Genomic DNA, 17557 nt, shown 5'->3' with positions numbered 1-17557 from the left:
GCAAAACTTTGCTCAGGTGTGATCTTACAAGCTTATTTCAAACAACAGTGATGATGAAATGGTTTCTGCACTGCATGATGCAAATCGTCACGCTCTGGGGCGGGTTTTAAAGACATAAGAGCGAGTTGAAACGAAGGAAAGGACTTGGGCCGTAATCAACGAGGACAAATTAAGTAGAGCGGCGTAGTTCGTATATAGACCCAGGTAAATTGTAATCGCCCGGGTAGTATGTGCATATGCCTTCGTCGGTTAATCTGAACCCACATCCACCGGAGTAGCCCTCCACCAACACGTCCTTCTGTCTTCCAGAAATCCAAGCTATCGAACTCATCAACCACGCCTCAGGGGCTGATGTTGGCCTCTTCAACTCCTTCCTGGTCTCGTACCTATGCTGGCGGCTCGTGGGCTCTGCACAAACGGTCCCCAGTCCTGGATTACTAATGGTATGGGTCCAAATACCCACCCACCAAAAAGACACTTTGAGCGAGTGCATCTCGTACACTCCCGCAAAAGGTCGGCCATCTTCCGTTCTCATGACGCTCCAACTTGGCGAGTGAACTGGTCGCAGCTTCTTCAGGCCTTGTCTCTCTTGTCATGAACGGCAAAGCGCTTTCCTCTCCGATAGGCACATTTGAACCAACCCCAACGTAGGTCCCGAGACCGGCCCCTCTCCTGCGATCATGAATTCCAAGACGGACGAGTCTTGGTGTATATTATGAGATGGCTTGATGGTAGATTCCCCGTAGACATTGCAGAAAAGCTATTCCGTAGTCCAACACTTCTTCGGTTGTGGAGTCAAGAAGCTCATAGTCCCGACAGCGATAACGTTGGATTTACTTGTTCTAATTGGGCATCATGCAAACATGAAGCATGCTTCAAAGATTTGCTGGATGGAAAAGTCCTCATAGCAAAGAGTCTTCGAAATCATTGCGAGAAAAGGACTCGACCCTCTGTACCAATGGAGCATGTAGAGCATCCTCCTCAGAAAGCATTTGTAGCCGATCGCGCGGGGACCAGCTTTGGCCTTCCTTGGCCACTCATTTTCTTGCTCAGGTCAAAACAGTCTTCGCTCACCATCTAGGATCAAATGATATATTGCCATTCGGTCTTTCCTTCGCGAGAGTACTCTCGAAAGCACGGGTTATCGTTTCTCCGTCCGAACCACCATCAGACACCTCGGAAAGCTGAGGGTTGAAATGGTGGTTCGATAGGAACAAATGCAAACGGCGTCGATCCAGAGCACTGGGCATGTATTGCTGGCTCGATAAGAACTCGAGAAGTTTCTGAGACTGCCCGCAACTTTAAATGGGCAGCCGTCGACTTGGATGAAGGTGGAACCTTGCGTATCTCCCCATACATACGATGGCGCTAGGTAGGGATTGGCCTGATCGACGGAAGAGTGCTCCAAGAAGCATTCAATTGGGTCGTCCGGCAATCTAGGATTAGGATCAGGAGCCGGATTTCATTCAGTTTGAGCGGTCTGTATTCGGGTTTTCGCTCTCTCGTGAAATGTTGAGAAGAAGAGCCATCTTCAAGTCTGGCTCACTGTCAGATTCGGAGTCTGTCTGAACGGAGGGCCCATGAACCACAAAGGAGATCGCTCCAAGGGTATGCCAGCCATCAAGCTTGTGCTGATGGCCTGAGTTCGAACGCCGAGAAAGAGTCAGGTCCAAAATGTTGCGAAAAATTATGACACAAGAACCACAGTGACGCATAAGAATGAAAGGTATGATCTGAGGCCGATTGAGGTTCAGCTCACAATGCCAAGCGAAGCAGGAGCTGCATACACGAGGTCGAGGGTCTAGAGCCCAACCGAGACCTTGTGTCGTCCATTAGCGAAGAGTAGCACCTCGTCGCTTGAAAGCGTGTTTCGATTCACAAAGCCATTGCCTGTGTCAGGGCATCGCTGACGATACGCGTCGTTAGCCTTCGCCGATGTCAACTTCGGCCATCTCGCCCGGCATCGTGCGCTCAGTGGGAAGAAAACAGCTATGCGAGGAGTGAATACGAGGTAAAGACTATTAGTGCGGTGGAAATGTCGGGACGTAATAGTTTTAGCGTCCAAGCCGGAAGTAGGGTGAGGCGCCCGCACCCTTTACTCATCTTGGCGGCTGCCTTGTTAGAACCACCGTGTCTCGTGTCATTTGTTAACGTCCAAGTCTCCCAGACATACCAAGTACATCTATGAAATCAAGTCAAGACTGCGTCGTCCGCCGCATATTATCCTGACTCACTGTTGAAACCCTTGTCGGTATCTCGAACGGATCATGATACCTTTGGACACTCCTCGATAGCACCGCCGTCTCAAGTTGTCAAAGCACCGACCTCGCGCAACCCCTTGGTACACGTCCTTGATGGCCGTCAATTTGACCTGCCGGTAACTGAAACTGGCATTGCCAGCAGTGTGCCACCGACGGTCTTGTAATGGCCACTGAGGCCAAAGCCATTCGCCGCTATCATGCGGGCGTCGAGAGAGCGCTGGGCTTATGGGATGCCACGAATGAATGGGCCGATTATATTGCCTTTCTGAGTCGGTTGGCGAAGGCCCTACAAGCATCTCCCCAAGATGCAGAAGTTCCATTCAAGTCGGCTCTGGCTAAGTATCTGGCACTCTGTTTGAAGCCATCTCTGCCATCGGGCGTGCACCAGAAAGCTCTAGAGGTCTACAATCTCATCTTTACTCTGCTTGGGAAAGATGGACTGTCTCGAGACCTAGCCATTTGGTTTCCCGGAGTATCCCACACCCTCACATTTGCCACACTGACAACGAGGCCTCTGTTCCTCTCACTCTACGATGATCATCTCCTGCAATTGTCCAGTCATGCACTGAGGCCTGCTTTACGTGCCATCATCTTGTCTCTGCTCCCAGGAATTGAAGAGGAGAATAGTGAAGACTTTGACCGGACTCTGAGCACCGTGAACCGCCTACGACAAATCTTTGCGGATGACAGCAATGAGGAATTCTTCTGGCAAAGCCTGTTTCTGGCCTCCATTACAAGCACATCCAAGCGTCCGGGTGCATTGGTCTACTTGACGCGGCAGCTCCCTAAACTAGGCCCGGTGGTCGGTCAGTTGCCTGAAAACGTCGCTGAAGCCGGGGAAGCAGCTGAAGCATTGCAAGAGGCCATCAAGGCTGTGACAACTCCTGAGCCTGGTCTGCTTGTTCGATGCTTTGCCACGGGACTCCAAGACGAACAGCCCCTGGTACAGCGGGGTTTTCTCGATCTCTTAGTATCACACCTGCCTCTAAATGCTCCAATACTCCAATCTCTCGTCGTACCCATGGATTTAGACATCCTTGTCATGTCCGCCATGTCGGTCGTACTCAGAAGGGACATGAGTCTCAACCGCCGCCTGTGGACCTGGTTTATTGGCAGAGAGGATAAGCGAGAGGGATCCACGGACATGGTTCCTGGCGCATTTATCGACGCCCCGACCCCCACGACTCCAAAAACCAAGGACAGGGTACATGCGAGGCATGATTACTTTGCTGCTTACGGTCTCAAGCCAGTAATCCGAAGTCTGGAGAAGATGCTTCGCAGGGAATCATTGTCTCCCGCCGACAGAGCTCGTCCTTTCCGAATCATGCTTTCATTGATGGACCGTTCGATCATCGGAAAGCCGCCTGTCGAAGAACTGTTCGTACCAGCAATGCAAGATCTGCAGAAGTATCAGACAGCTGCTCCTTCACAGTCGTCATTTGACGAGGTGTTCCGGAGCGCCAACGTGTTCTTTGACGCGATTGAGCCCCAACTGATCACCAATCAGCTCCTTCGACTTCTCATGCAGGGGGATCTGAATCTTATTGAATTTATCTTCTCAAATTTCAACCTGCAAGAGGAAGAAATGACCACCATTCATTTACCCATGCTGTGCCTAGCAATTTCGGAAATGCTTCTTGAAAAGAAAGAGTCTGAGTCGCGTGAAGGCAATGACCGGGATGATTCCCACCACGAGCGATTATCAAGGCTCATGGATGCTCTTCTGAGCTTATTGCCACCTCATCCGGGAGGCGCTGCTCCCGATGCATCTGCTCAAATTTCGAAGCAAGGTTGGCTGAAGAAGCTCAAGACCCTTTACGAAGAGTCTTCTTATGTGAAAAAGGCTATTTTCGAGCTGATCCCTCCGACCTCCGCTGCTCAAATTCTGCTTCGAAACATTGCACTCATCATCTTGGACTGCCTGAACCACCCATCCAGCAAGACAATGATGGGACCTCTCACTAATAGTCTCATCAAAGCTATTGCCAGAACCAGCAACTTCCAGCCACTGCGTGAGCTAGGATTCGGAGACCAATTGTATGGGCTACTGAAAATTCCGACAGTGGACATTAATGTCAAATACGAAACTGTCAGAACAGTTGCCAGGATTGTGGATAGTTTGCATGCATTTGACCCGAGTAGGGAAACTCTGACAGAGCCTTACCTTCTCCGGCTGATACCAGAGCTGATCGCACAACTCTGGGAAGTTCTTCTACCCTCTACCCCACAATTCCATGTCGAAGCCGTGGAACAGATTTGGAACCTTCGCATGATCTCGCAAGAGCTCCTTCTCGTGGACAGCAAGATAGCGGATTTGATGTGCCAACAAGACCAGGAGGTACCGTGTCTTGAAGACCAGCTGGCGCGATTCTCGACGCTATGGATGCATACTCGCTTCCCGGAGGTCAATGTCGAACTCTTCTCTTCCAAGCATGGTGTCGATGAAGACGAAGTGCCGTGGGCCCTGCTACGGCAGCCGATCCTAAATATAATTGACGGACTTGATCCCTCTCTACCAGATGACCGGCGGCGGACGTGGTTGAACAATCTTCCGTCAATTCGGCCCATCTTCAGAATCATCCATGCTGAGTCAACGAGTGCCTCGGATGCTCAACTCTCATTGCTCGCCTTGCATAGACTTCGAAAGGTCTTGACTCTCGCGCGGCAGTCGAATTTGCAGCGAAGTGAGCTCTTCGGACGCGAGGGTTTTTCGGAAGTCCTGCTAGACATGTGCGTTGGGCACATTGCAGATGGGAAAGAGGGAGAAGAAATATTCACGACGACATTGTCAATCTTGCGCTTGATTATCGAAGAAACAGACGTTCAAGAACACCATGCTCTGGTAACTTTGCTGTTGAAGCGACTGACTGAGATGCCCCAGGACAGCCCGTCACAGGAAGAAATACTAGATCTGTTGCAGACAATGTTCGCAAGACCCAACTTCGGCAGTCCACCCAATGAACTCATCCCAATCTTGATTTCTGGTATCTCGTCCAAAGCTATTGATTCAACGATTGACAAATGGATCACATTACTGTGTAACACAATCCCGTTGTACTCGACTCAAAATCTGTTCGCCAACATGCTCAAGCTGACAGCATGCTTCTGCGATCGGATCAAAGAATACTTTACCTTGATGCAGCAGCTCTACGAGAGGCCGAAACCAAATGTTCGGTTCAATGGAGATAAATCTATCACAGTGGCGAAGCATCCAGAAAGATCGGTCAATAACCTACTTGCGGGACTCGAGTACATATTAGCAAGAGCACACACACACCTTGTAGAGCACGCCTCAGGGGTCGAGGCAAGTTCCAACAGTTCGGAAAAATCTCAGTCGCGCTCGATCGCGAATCATCGATTGACCGTGATTCTCTGCATGCAGGACACGATCAAGCTCTGCGGTGAGATTTGGGCTTGGAGAATGCTCAAAAGGCCATCAAATTCCGCTCCAGACAATAAATCCTTTGCGTATATCTCCACGCGGCTGCGGACGAGAACCCGACGGATCCTGGAGCATCTTGCGGATGCCGAACCGCAAGAATGCCTTGAGACACTGATGGGAATGTGGGTCGATGCGGCTCGACGAGATTCTCAACAAGACATCACTTTGAATTTGATGCAAAGCCTCGACGGCGCACGACCCAAATTTATGATGCCGGCCACGTTCAATGCGATCTACAACCGAACCAACCCTTCAGCGCTGGATCAGTCTCAGAAATCAAGCTTATCAGTGGACGTTAGTGCACTGGAGTTGATGGCGTTTCTGATAGCCTATACGACCGCGCTTGAGGACGACTTGCTCGAAGAGATCTGGACTGATTGCACTGCGTTCCTGCGGGAAATTCTTGCAAACCCTATGCCGCATCGTCAAATCCTGCTTAAGCTTCTGGAATTTGTGGCTGTTCTGTGCCAGAAGATGGAAAACACCAATTTTGGAGAAGTTCTGAAAATGCGTCGAGAATTGAGCGATCTGTGCGCGAGACTTCTCACGGCCATTTTTACGATCAGGCCTGCTGGGCTTGACTCAGCTTCTCAGCCATTGCCGGATAATCAGACTCCGCCGGGGACGACGGTCATGCGGCGGAAGAGCGCGCTCCAAACTGGCAATGCCATTGAGGTCTTACGTGAAGCTCTGCCTATTATCGGCAATGCACTTGGAGATCAAGATAGGCTAAGTGTCACGCTTCCCGGCGTGGCCACCTATGTTACCGGACCAGCTCTACGGTCAAAGCAGTTTCCTCAAACTGTGAACATGGACATTTTGCAACTTGTCCTTCTTATGGCCAAATCCCAGCCGAACAACAAGGTCTGGAAGAAAGATATCCAGGATGCCATCAACGACAATAAGTTCTTCCAATCGGCTCCTTGGTTGGCTGAGACAGGATGGCTTCCAGTATTGAAGCAGCTTTGGCTTTCTGACAAAGGGTTGATGTCTGAGTTTGTCTCCCGATTGACGCCTCCAACGACGGCAGGGTTGATGTTTGGCGTTGGAGCTGCTGCCGCCCGGACGGAGGCCGACAGGAAGACGCAGCTCAACCTGCGGCGGATTGCTCTGCTTCTGTTGGCTGGCGACATGGACGCTTTCGTGTCGGATCTGGGCCAGATCATCAACAGACTCGAGGAACTATTGACGGCCACACCATCCTCGTCTCCATCGTCTGGCACTCGCGGGGATGTCTACCTCGTTCTTCGCGCCGTGACATTGGCCTTTACTCAGGTGCATCTAGTCTCGATATGGCCGATAGTGGATGTGGAGCTGCGAGAACTCTTCACGAGCATGCAGAAGGGAGGAGAACCGACCTTTACCAGCTATGCACAATTGCAGGGAGCCAAGTTGTTGGACCTTCTCCTGCTCTTGAAGCCAGAGGAGTTCCAGCTGCACGAATGGTTGTTTGTGACCGACACGGTTGACGCAGTGTATCCTCTGCACGACTTCAAGTCAACAGCAATCGCGGACCTGATGGTCAGCAAGGGAAGCAATGAGGCAGAGCTTCCCACGGCGTCGGATCTTGGAACCAGGAGGCCATGGCTCTGCACGGATGAGACGCGGACAACCGAAGACGCCGTTACCCTTCTGCGGCCGTTCTTCCGGCAATTGAGTATTCATGCTTTTGAAGACACGTACAGTCTTCAACCGCCAGATCTTGAAGCGTGCAGGAAAGATCTGGTGGCGGACTTGTTTGTGGACTGAATAATAGTTCAAGGGCCAGTTGATGCTGTCGTAAGGGACAATGAAGAATGACATACTGGGTGATGAGGGACCTTGGACCTTGCACCGTTGGTGCCGTTGGTGGTGCTGTGAATGTAATGTTGGCTGCTCGGCACCTAATAGTTAGTCGGTCATGGCGGTTGGCCCCAAAATGTGGAGAAATCTACGCTGCATCAGCTTCGTGCTGCGTTCTGTGTTCTCGCACTCTTCCGAGCCTCCTTACGGAATATATTGCTCGTTCTTCGCGATCCCGCCCGAAACGTCGATCCCTCTCATAAACCACCGCAGCCCCGATTTCCTGAGTCTTGTTCAGCTCGACGTCCTCTTCTCACGCGCTTCTAACTGCGCCCTCCGCTGCAATCCACCTCGAAGCTATGTCGTCTCGACTGCTTGTCCCGCGCCTCTCCCTCGCGTCCCGAACAACCAGAGCTCTCCCCCAATTCCAATCGAGATCATTCCAGTCAACGAGCCGGAGATTTCAAGAAGCTGGTGCCGCGACGTCTGTACCCGTGAAAAAGCCCATGGGAGCTTTCAGAGGAGGGTGAGCTTGCCCCCGTGCCCCAGGCCCCGTCCCCCGCCATGGACGAACGAAATATCGCAGAGCTCCCAGGAAGCTGCGGCACGAGCAGTCTGGATTTCGAGACGAAAAGGAGGACTGAACCACTAATCTTCTGCGCGACCTAGGCTGTTTGGCTTCTTACTCGGTTCGACCCTGGCAGGCGCGTCCGTCTACTATTACATCCTTGAGGAGTACAAAGTCTCCAATGAGCTGTTGACGGAAGACATCTATGTATGTGATTCCTATCCGCCTCTGGCCTTTCACTGCCCGAGCTCGTCGCGACATCAAGTTTGAGCAAGCCCTACGGCGAGAAGGCCCAACACATCTGCTCCTCTCCTCGAAACTCTGAATACTGACACCCCGACCCTAGGCACTACAAGCCGCCGTGCAACGAATCCACTCGTACGTAACGGAACTGGAAAACAAGATGAACCAAACGAAGAAATGAACGACGCCCAGAAGGGGACCCAAAAGGAGGGAAGATGAGCGAGCGTGCTGCAGAAAGCAAGAAGAGGCAACAAGGTGACAATTCAACCCAAGTTTGTGGCTTTTGATTTAAGCGGAACTACACGGAGCCTTTTTCTCTCGGGCCAGCCAGAGCAAGCACATAATTTCAGTCAAGGGCCAGGACCACCGGGGAGGGTGCTTGTCGAGCAAAATGTAAAAACAAAATCAATCCCCTTCTGAAAACCCCTGTCCCTGAGCTGTTGTCTTCTCTCCCCTTGCGCACCAGGATCGTCAACATAACCAGCTAGCCGTCTAGGGTCCACTCACCATATCTTCACAGCTCACTCGCCGTGGCAGGAAGGAAACGAGATGGAAGGCATATGCAGCACGACGACGCGTGAGAGTGCCCACGACTGGCCGTTTCCGCCAACGCTCTCGCGGGCTTCCGGCGAAGCTGGTATCGGGGAGCGAGCCTTTGAGCCGCACACAGCACCGAATCGCCTTCTCTCCTTCTGCACATTGACGACAATACGACATCACAATCTCTCATTATGAAACGCTTATGCTGCACGATCACGCCTGACTTCGCCTACCCTTGTACCTTCGCACTCAAGGGGCTGAAGCAGATACTGCATGCTACATCGAGCGACATGAAGCACGAATCCGTTCTCCTTGAAAACGAGATGTTTGCTTCCTCCCCGGGCCCCGGGTGTGAGCATCAATTCTGCAAACCCGCGCTTCTGCCGTCAGCAGCCTCGACGGCCCTTCTGAACGTGTCGACCAACTCCCTCGTCTCCTCCAGCCCCACCGAGATCCGCACCTGCTCCTGCCTGACATTGTAGGTGCTCGCCCATTCGGCCTCGTTGCCGTACACACCCAGCGCATAAGGCAGGGCCAGGGTCAGATGCGCGCCGAGATGCGGGCCCTTGTGGACGTGGAGATTGTCGTAGAACGTGGTCGCGGCCTCGACGTCGCGGAACTCCACGCTCAAGAGGCATCCGTATCCCGGCCGGGGAAACTCCGGTGTTGTTGACCGCATGTACGCCGTGTAGTTTGCAAGAGTGTCGGCATTGACGGTCGGGTAGAAGACCTGTTTCACGCTGCTTGTAGGGTTCAGCGCTTCGCTGTGCAGGTACTCGACCAGTTTCTCCGCGTTGTCGTTCAGCACGGCAGAACGAGCAAGGTAATCTCGACTGTTGCGCTCCAGGGTTTCCGCATCGCGGATGTACAAGTTGTCGCGATGCTCCGTCTCGAACAGCGCCTTCAGCTCCGCGTATCGCGACGACAAGGGGCTCAGGACGGCGCTGCCGGCCATGACGTCGGCGTACCCGCTGAACGACTTGGTCAGGGAGGTGACGACGATGTCGGCGACGTCCAGGACGTCGACATTGCAGAAACCGCCCACGGTGTCGTCCACCACGACCAGCGCTCCGTGCGCGTCGGCCAGCTCTCTCAGCCGGCGCAGGTCTGGTGTGCTCAACAGCGGATTTGAGGGAAACTCGGCCCAGATGGCCTGTACTCCTCCTCCTCTCTTGCCCCGCTCCCACTCCCGCTGCGAGGCAAGGAGCAGGTGCTTCTCGAGCGATTCGAGGTCCTTTGCTGAGCCCAGGCCCAGGAAGTCGACGCCCGGGCCGAAATCCTCGAGCACGTGGATTGTCGAGTGGAAGGAGAAGCCGAACAGGACAGAGGGCGCGTTGTACTTGGTCAGCAGGTAGCGGTGGACCCAGTAGATAGACGCCATGCCCGTCGAGAAGAAATAGACGTCGTTTGGCGACACTCGCGTCGTGCGCTGCGGGTCAACCGGGGCACGGTCCAGCAGTCCTGCTATCCTTTCTTTGATCTGTTGATGAGCCAGTCCGTCTGGCGATCCGAGTTCTTCCTCCTCGTCGTGCTTGACTTCTCGCAGCGAGCCGATATGTTGGAGGCAGTCTTCCGCCAGTCGAGAGGAGATGCCGACGCCCGCGTTGACCCAGAAGCCGTGCACCGTGGGCGTGGACTCGACGGGGAACATGACAGCGTACAACAGCGGGACATGATCATGTGTCTTGAAGATCCGGATAGAGACCTTGTCGCGCGGGACTGTCTTCCCTTCGCCTCGACGAGGAGATGTGGCAAAGTCCTTGCAATCGCGAGCGGCGTGCAAGGAAGGGAACAGAAAGCAGCCTTGCTGTCCTTGTCCGTCCTCGACGCCAGCAACCTCGATGATCTTTTGAGTGAGCTGTTTTCCTTCCCCATCAGTCACATCCTGCGACGATAATGGCGGGACAAAACATTACCTCCAACACGTCCTTGTGCAGGACAAAGCGCGGGTACATGCTCTTGAGCGCCGTCAACAGCTCTGGGTCATGGTCCTTGAAGCGCACAATCGACCGCCATTCTGGAAGATGGACTGTAATAGCATGCCTTGGTGCCGGCGGCAGCGCTGTACCGAAAGGTGTCTGGATTTCCAGCGCCATGCTGTGGCCGGGACTGCCTTAGTTTCTGGCAGGGCTGCTGGTGCTGGTGCCGCTCTTCAACAACTCAGGGCCTGCTTCCACAAAATGCAGCCCAGACTGCGTGGCGCATACATCCATATATTATCAACGACTCACACGGGAAAGCCACCTTGCCTCGTTGTCATCAGGGCGGCCGACATGGGCAGCTGAAAATCTTGTCTTGTTCGGCTCCGTGCAACCGCCCATCGTTCAAACAGAGGGAGGTAGTTCACCGGCCTTTGTGGGTCGTTTGGTAACTTTTTGTTTGGCCCGCCCCGAAATCATGCTACCTATATACGAGAGCAGGGGTTAAATCTTACACGAGGTCACTTTTTCGCGTTGGCACCCGAGAATAGTAAATACTGGGTACATGGCTCGAAGTTCCGTATCGTTACTCGTAGCAAGACGTTCAAACCCTCGCTTGGCCCTCTCCTGGTATTCGGGCTTCTCGGGGATCACTTACTTTGTTGGATTACGTACCTTCGTAGTGGCCGTTTTGTCGAATTCTTTTCGCGTCGTTTTAATCCCTAGATTCGTCAGCCTCGTTCAGCTCGTGGCACTCCCCCCACCCCCAAGCGTAGAGCGGCGTGTGATACATTATGCATGGCTGCATTACGCATTGCTGGCTACATCACCGAGTACATAGCAGGGTGACAGCACGGGAGCCCTGTCTCGGGGTGGATATTGTATCAAGCAGTTGCCGCAAAAGGCCACTAATCGGGCTCGACCCAGGCTTACGAGATACTTACCGTCGCATCTCACGCTGGAGGGTCGAAAAATGACAGACGAAGTCAAAATTACAGGCTGATCCTCGCCGTTAATTACCCAGGAGCAGTCTGTACTGGAGACAATACAGCCTGTGATTAACAAGGTAGCTGTGGTAGTCATGAAGGACGAGGCAGCCGCGCGGAGTTTGGATTCACTCTCACCAAGGCCCAACTCGTCTAGACAGAGTGGGAGGGAGATGACAATCCTTCCCAGAGAAACCGCCGCCCCAGTCCGACAAAAGCGTGGGAACCCAATGAATGCAGAAAGGAGTTGTAAGAGCATGCATTGGTGCTGGACTTCCTCGTCACGGCATGAAAGAAGTCCGAGGATTGTGGTAGGAAGAGAAGCCGGAACTCTTTTGACAGCATTTGCCGCGTCTCGGTTTCACCCCTCGGCCGTGAAGCCGTGAAGCCGTTGCATGTCTTGCACAACGAAGCTGCTCCAGAACCATTCTTTCAGTCTATGCAGAGTCCCCACCGCCACCCCGTTGGGGCTTCATTGACACCACTGCGGAACGCGTCCCTCGTACCGATATTTCCATCATAACAGCATGCTGACTTGAGGAATTGAGCGGCTCGCTCATCAGCGCCCTTCATTCTCTGCCGAATTGCAAGGTGTTTGCAAGGCATTATCCTCATCGAAGGAAAAGAAGCCCTGATCATGACTGCAGCGTCAGACGTGGGGACTCCAATCAATAGAGTGGTCGTTCGAATGTAGATGTGCATCTCCAGCCCCAGGATTTTCGCCAACCTAAAAGCCTCTCCCTCTACCACGTCCGCGTCCCCCTCTCCCCCGTCCCCTACCAACTCCCCGACCCCGTCCTCGTGAATCGCCTTCTTTCCTCGCCTTGTTCTTTGGTTTTGGTTGGTCATCGATGAGCAGCGTGTCGAGAGGTAAAGAGTCGGGTAGGATGTAATATCTGATCGTCGAGCCACGGATGTTGATGGTGTCAAGACTGACAGTTTCGCCTGGGGCGGAGGGGTTCGACCGATTCTTCGTGGTCATTTTGACCGCCCGTAACGCAGTGTTCATCTGCGGCGATACTGAGGTGATGGTGCCTGACACTATGGTGCCATTCTTGAGTTCTATCGTGACCGATTCGTTGGCGCATTTCATGAGAAATCTAATATACCGTCAGCAACAGCGCCTCAGTCTTATTCACCATGATCTGGCCACGCCGCAGGCCAATGCGCGCAGCCATGAAAACAGTTTCGATAGGTAAACAAGCCGCACACACCTGACGAGCTTCATTTTGCGCCGGTGGCGCCGTCGAGCGCAAAATTCTCAAAGGTCTCCGGATCGTCCGTCAAGGGGAGGGTGTTGTATTGTTGGAAGCGACTGTCCTAGAAGCGAGATACGAAGTTAACAGGGGTCGTCGTCGACGGTGTCGTGAAAGAGCGGTGCAACGAAGGTGGAGGGAGGCCGGGAAATGTCAAAATTTGTGAGGCATTGGCAGCCTTGTGAGGAGCAGCCTCGATGCCAAGCTGGCGGAAAATTGATCCGCCGGCGCCAGGAGTGCCAGATTATGGCTGGCAAGGCTCTGCTCCGTATCCTGCTGGGTACAATCTTTTCTACTATAAGTATGCTATCAATATAAAGCACGATACTAAAGATTAAATGCGCCTCTACAAGGGAAGCTCAACCTGGGCAATCATGCCCAACCAAATATATATCTATTGCCGTCTAGGATCCTGAACAAGATTCCCCCTTCTCTCATGTCCCCTTCTTCACGACCAACACCACCATCCCACTCCCGCTTTCGATATAATCCCGGCCTTTCCCCTCCGGCACCTCCTCAATTATCTCCTTGGTCCTTCTGACCATCATTTCGAGAATGTCCTCCACCTCCCCCTTTTCCACTTTTTCTTTGTTGGCTTCTCTCCACCGTGTGATCGGACTCGCCGTGCCCAGCAGCGCTTTGATCCTCGTGAAGTCCACCCTCAGAAACTCTGAAACGGCACCTTCAGAGGACATGCGGCCGTCCCTGTCGGACTGGATCCTAACGAACTGCTTCTCGTCAAACTCATTCAGCAGGTCCTTCAGTCCTTGGTCCGCCCCGTCGATCCTGTCAAGACATTCCCACGGCATGCCCAGATTGACGTACAGCTCCCGAGCCACTCTGTTTCCGGGCAACTCGTAGGGGCTGAGCACCTCCTCTTCAAACCTCTTCCACCAGTCCTGTAGCTTCTCCGCGTTTGGGGTGCTCGGATCCACCCGATAACCTCCAGAGCACCAAATGATCACACTGCCGCCGGGTTTGAGGATCTTGGCCGCCTCCCCCCAGAAGCGAGGCATGTCGAACCAATGCGCCGCGGTCGCCGCGGTAATGAGATCCGCACACCGCAGACCGTCCTTCCCACTTCCTGAAAACTCCTTCAGAGCCGATAATGTGCTCAACGCCTCAGCCGAGCAGACCTCGTACGTGATCAGCTTGCCCGATTTCGTGGCAGAAGGGACAGTCCTTGCGGCCTCGATCATGCTCACACCGGGATCCGCGCCGATGGCATGTTGGAAGTGAGGCGCCAGAGATCGGGTGGCAACGCCGGGTCCGCAGCCCACGTCGATAACCAGGCCCAGTTCTCCGCCGGAAGACGTGTGTTGCGAGATGACCAGATCAATCAGCTTGTCCGAGTATTTAGGCCGGTGCTGGAGGTATTTCGCCGCCGACGAAGAATCATAGTTGCGGAATGTCGGGTCCCGAGCATTCGTCGTGGACGCCATCTCTGACCGAGGACACAGGGCCTTGTATCTAGAGCGTTGGGAGCGTGTGGTGTCTGTCTTTAAACTTTCGTCCGCTTTCTCCTGCTGCTGCCGCTGTCTCTGCTGTTGACGACGATATGCTGGGCCTGCCCTGTCAGAGCCACGCGGACGACCCGCCGGCGAAACGTTGGGTTTCGGCACTGGGTCAGCGTCTGGCGCGGTATCGGTCCCCGCCAGCCCACCGGCCACGCGAGGCGTCGTATCCGTATATCTGCCGGTCGAGGCTTGTACCGAGCACAAGTGTGGAGGTCTGTATGTCGGTGCCTGTGTGCGTACTTATCTCCTTTCAACCGCCTGAATACGGAGTCCCAGAGAGTTCTCCCGGCCTTCTCCTGTCCCTCGAGCTTTTTGTTCTCAAGAACAATGTCTTTTGAACAAAACAACCCCCAAGCACCCCACGGGTATGGAGCACATATTGTATCATCGACCGCCCAACACCCGACGCCCGACGCCCCGAGCCCCTCAATGGATGCTGGGATCGATCGCCTAAGTAACAGGACGGGTAAGACGTGCCTCCCTCATCTGCCGAATGGTGCCGGATAGCTACATAGTATGGGGCCAGAAGGGCCCAAAAAGAAAATGGCTTCTCGTCTATTCACTGTGAGTCATTTGCTCCGTCGCTGCATGCTCCGTGCTCCGTACTCCGTGTCCATTTCCGTGTCTCGACATACAGTATACCTACTTGTAGTACAGTGCAGGCCCTACTAGTCTCAATGAGAGCAGTCGTGTGTTGAGAGTTGTTTCATCAGACCGGGCTGTCGTCTTTGCCCCCGGTATCTCACACCAAATGGCGTGGCATGTCTGCATCCACCGAGGCCTCTCTTGACCATCCCTGCGACAGCAGCGGCTTGTAGTACACCGGCGTCTGAGAAACATGGAACAGGGGCGTCGGTTCGTCGTAGGTCGCCATGTTCATCATGGCTGTTACCTTCCCCCCGTGGCCCAATCGCGGCGCTCTAAAATCAACACCACCCAAACCCCCAAACACTACGTCCTTCTTCATCGTGACCGGTACGCTCCCGTCCAAATTGGTCCACTCTCCGCCCATGCCGGCCCCCTCAAACGCCATCCTCTGGACCTGCATCATATCGTCCATTACCCACCTCACTCTCCTAAACTCCCCCCATTGCATTCTGGTTTGTACCCAGCCCACGACTGGCTCCATGAGCAAGTAAAGTAGAACGATCGCTCCGCCTACCGCTAGGATGATGATGACTCCTAGCACGCTAAAGCTCACCGTGTCCCCGGACAACGAGACTTTCTGGCTACGACACATCGCTCTCGACACTTCGTCGAATGGGACCTGTAGGTACGTCCCTATGGGCATATCCACCTTCGCCACGCTGGGAGCCGCGTATTCGAACAGAGCATGTTGCAGCCGTGCAAGACTCACAGCAAACCAATTGCTTACTTCAACGTGCCATTGGTTGTCTGGTAAAGTGACCTGCTGGACGTGGTCGGAAATGGTATCCTGTGCACGCAGGGCTTGAGCACCGCGCCCACCGATCGCATGGAAGGTGGACAGGCCGCGGGAGTTCAGAGCAATGCGCGATGCAACCCCGTATTGCATGCCATTCAAGTTGAGCGCCGTCGAATTGAGCGCTGTCCATGCTTGTTGGTAGCCTGTCAGGGGAGTGCACTTCGACCCGTCCACGGCCACGGCATGCCCATCGCCAAGATTGCAATATTGATATTGATCTGCGCATGCCATCACCGAGACAAATTCATCCGCAGAGAAATAAGACAAATTCACACCGTTGTAACTTCCCAATTCAACGTAAAAATTCGCGCTGAAGAAAGGGTCCGAGTTCGGGGTGCTGTATTTTATCGCGTTGGAGGCTAGAAAGATGATTGTGAGATCGGCGTCCTCAGGATCGAGTTGGGAGATAGGGAGCCAGCCGATGTCGTCGAGGGGAACTTGGATGGCGCTATGTGTCGTCCGCATTAATAGAACTGCCTCTGTAGTTTAGTTGTTAGGGTAGAAACTTACTTCAATTCATATCCGAAGCCGTCGATGAAAGCATGTTGATTGTATGTGTAGGTTGTATTTGGGTCGTAGGCAGCAGCGACGTACGTCCCGTAGTGATATTGTCGGATTCGGTCCCCTTCCACTCCCAGGCCATCCTCTCCAGTTGAGATGACAACAGAGACGAAGTCCCCCTCTACGCTCAACGGCGAGCAAGTAGTAACCTTGCGGAATCCAACTCGGTCTGATTGTCGTGTATTGACTCCTAAATCAGTGTGCGAGTCAACCAAGCCTGTATCCATTCTGAATGCTGACGGAACGGCGCAGATAGACTTGTCGAATGGGCAATCTGTCTCTCCAGCGGTCCAGTCAATAGACTGGTTTGCGTATATGCTGCAGCTGAGTTTGTTCAAGCCTGCATCTTGATCGTAACACTGCCGTGCATATTCGGCCGCCATAAGTGTGTCATTCAGATCCTTGTATTGCATAGCCAGTGTGCGCTGTTCGAGGGTAGCTCCCGGATCATAAGACCAGTACCCGCAATCATCACTGATAATCAATCGTTGAGCTCCTGCGGCTCCAGTAACGAGTGAGGTCAATATGGAAGCCGCACCGAACACGAGCAAAAAACCCATGGCAAAGAAAGCAAGAGGAAGGGAACGAGCCCAGGATCTTCGCCCATTCCTCCGCCAATACCACGCAATTTGGGCGAAGGATTTCGTAGCTTCGAACGGTGAACCGGTGTTTCGAAAAACCAATTGGTGTTGATGATGCAGACCATCTTTTGCGTAGGGGCTGGCGGAACATTGATGGATGATGAAGCTGAGGATCCTCCAAAGACAGGACCCTACTATTGCGACGAACAAAGCCAGAAACGCCGTTAGGATAGAGGCTGAGCGGGCTGAAAGAGTGATGGTGCTTCCGACCACGACTCCACGGGACCAGTCGACCCAAGCACCCGTGTAGATAGAGGCTCCTGCGATAGTCGACATGGTGAGACAAGAGGAAACGAGAAGTAGCGACAGAGCCAAAGGTCAATCCAAAGGGAGGTGATGCCCCCGAATGGGAGGTTCCATGGTCATTCTCAGAAACTGCAGGTATCCCCAACACATT

The 17557-nt window shown here is 53.5% G+C and overlaps 4 protein-coding genes across 4 annotated transcripts; 1 reads left to right on the top strand and 3 right to left on the bottom strand.

Annotated features, from left to right (window-relative positions):
- Positions 1-2424: 2424 nt before the first annotated feature.
- Positions 2425-7452, top strand: Z519_03081 (uncharacterized protein; the record flags this gene model as incomplete). The annotated part of the gene is made up of 1 exon (XM_016760834.1): positions 2425-7452. The coding sequence occupies one exon, from the start codon at positions 2425-2427 to the stop codon at positions 7450-7452; it is 5028 nt and encodes a 1675-aa protein (XP_016622684.1).
- Positions 7453-9194: 1742 nt separating this feature from the next.
- Positions 9195-10932, bottom strand: Z519_03080 (uncharacterized protein; the record flags this gene model as incomplete). The annotated part of the gene is made up of 2 exons (XM_016760833.1): positions 9195-10694; positions 10753-10932. 2 exons carry the CDS (start codon positions 10930-10932, stop codon positions 9195-9197), a joined length of 1680 nt encoding a protein of 559 aa, XP_016622683.1.
- Positions 10933-13431: 2499 nt separating this feature from the next.
- Z519_03079 (uncharacterized protein) lies at positions 13432-14439 on the bottom strand (the record flags this gene model as incomplete). The annotated part of the gene is made up of 1 exon (XM_016760832.1): positions 13432-14439. The coding sequence occupies one exon, from the start codon at positions 14437-14439 to the stop codon at positions 13432-13434; it is 1008 nt and encodes a 335-aa protein (XP_016622682.1).
- An 817-nt stretch (positions 14440-15256) lies between these two features.
- Positions 15257-17436, bottom strand: Z519_03078 (uncharacterized protein; the record flags this gene model as incomplete). Its single annotated transcript, XM_016760831.1, has 2 exons — positions 15257-16406; positions 16469-17436. 2 exons carry the CDS (start codon positions 17434-17436, stop codon positions 15257-15259), a joined length of 2118 nt encoding a protein of 705 aa, XP_016622681.1.
- Positions 17437-17557: the final 121 nt, after the last annotated feature.

The sequence above is a fragment of the Cladophialophora bantiana genome (assembly GCF_000835475.1).
Source record: "Cladophialophora bantiana CBS 173.52 unplaced genomic scaffold supercont1.4, whole genome shotgun sequence".
Classification (NCBI taxonomy): domain Eukaryota; kingdom Fungi; phylum Ascomycota; class Eurotiomycetes; order Chaetothyriales; family Herpotrichiellaceae; genus Cladophialophora; species Cladophialophora bantiana.
Note: the sequence above shows the minus strand (reverse complement) of the source record. Positions and strands in the feature narration are given on the sequence as shown.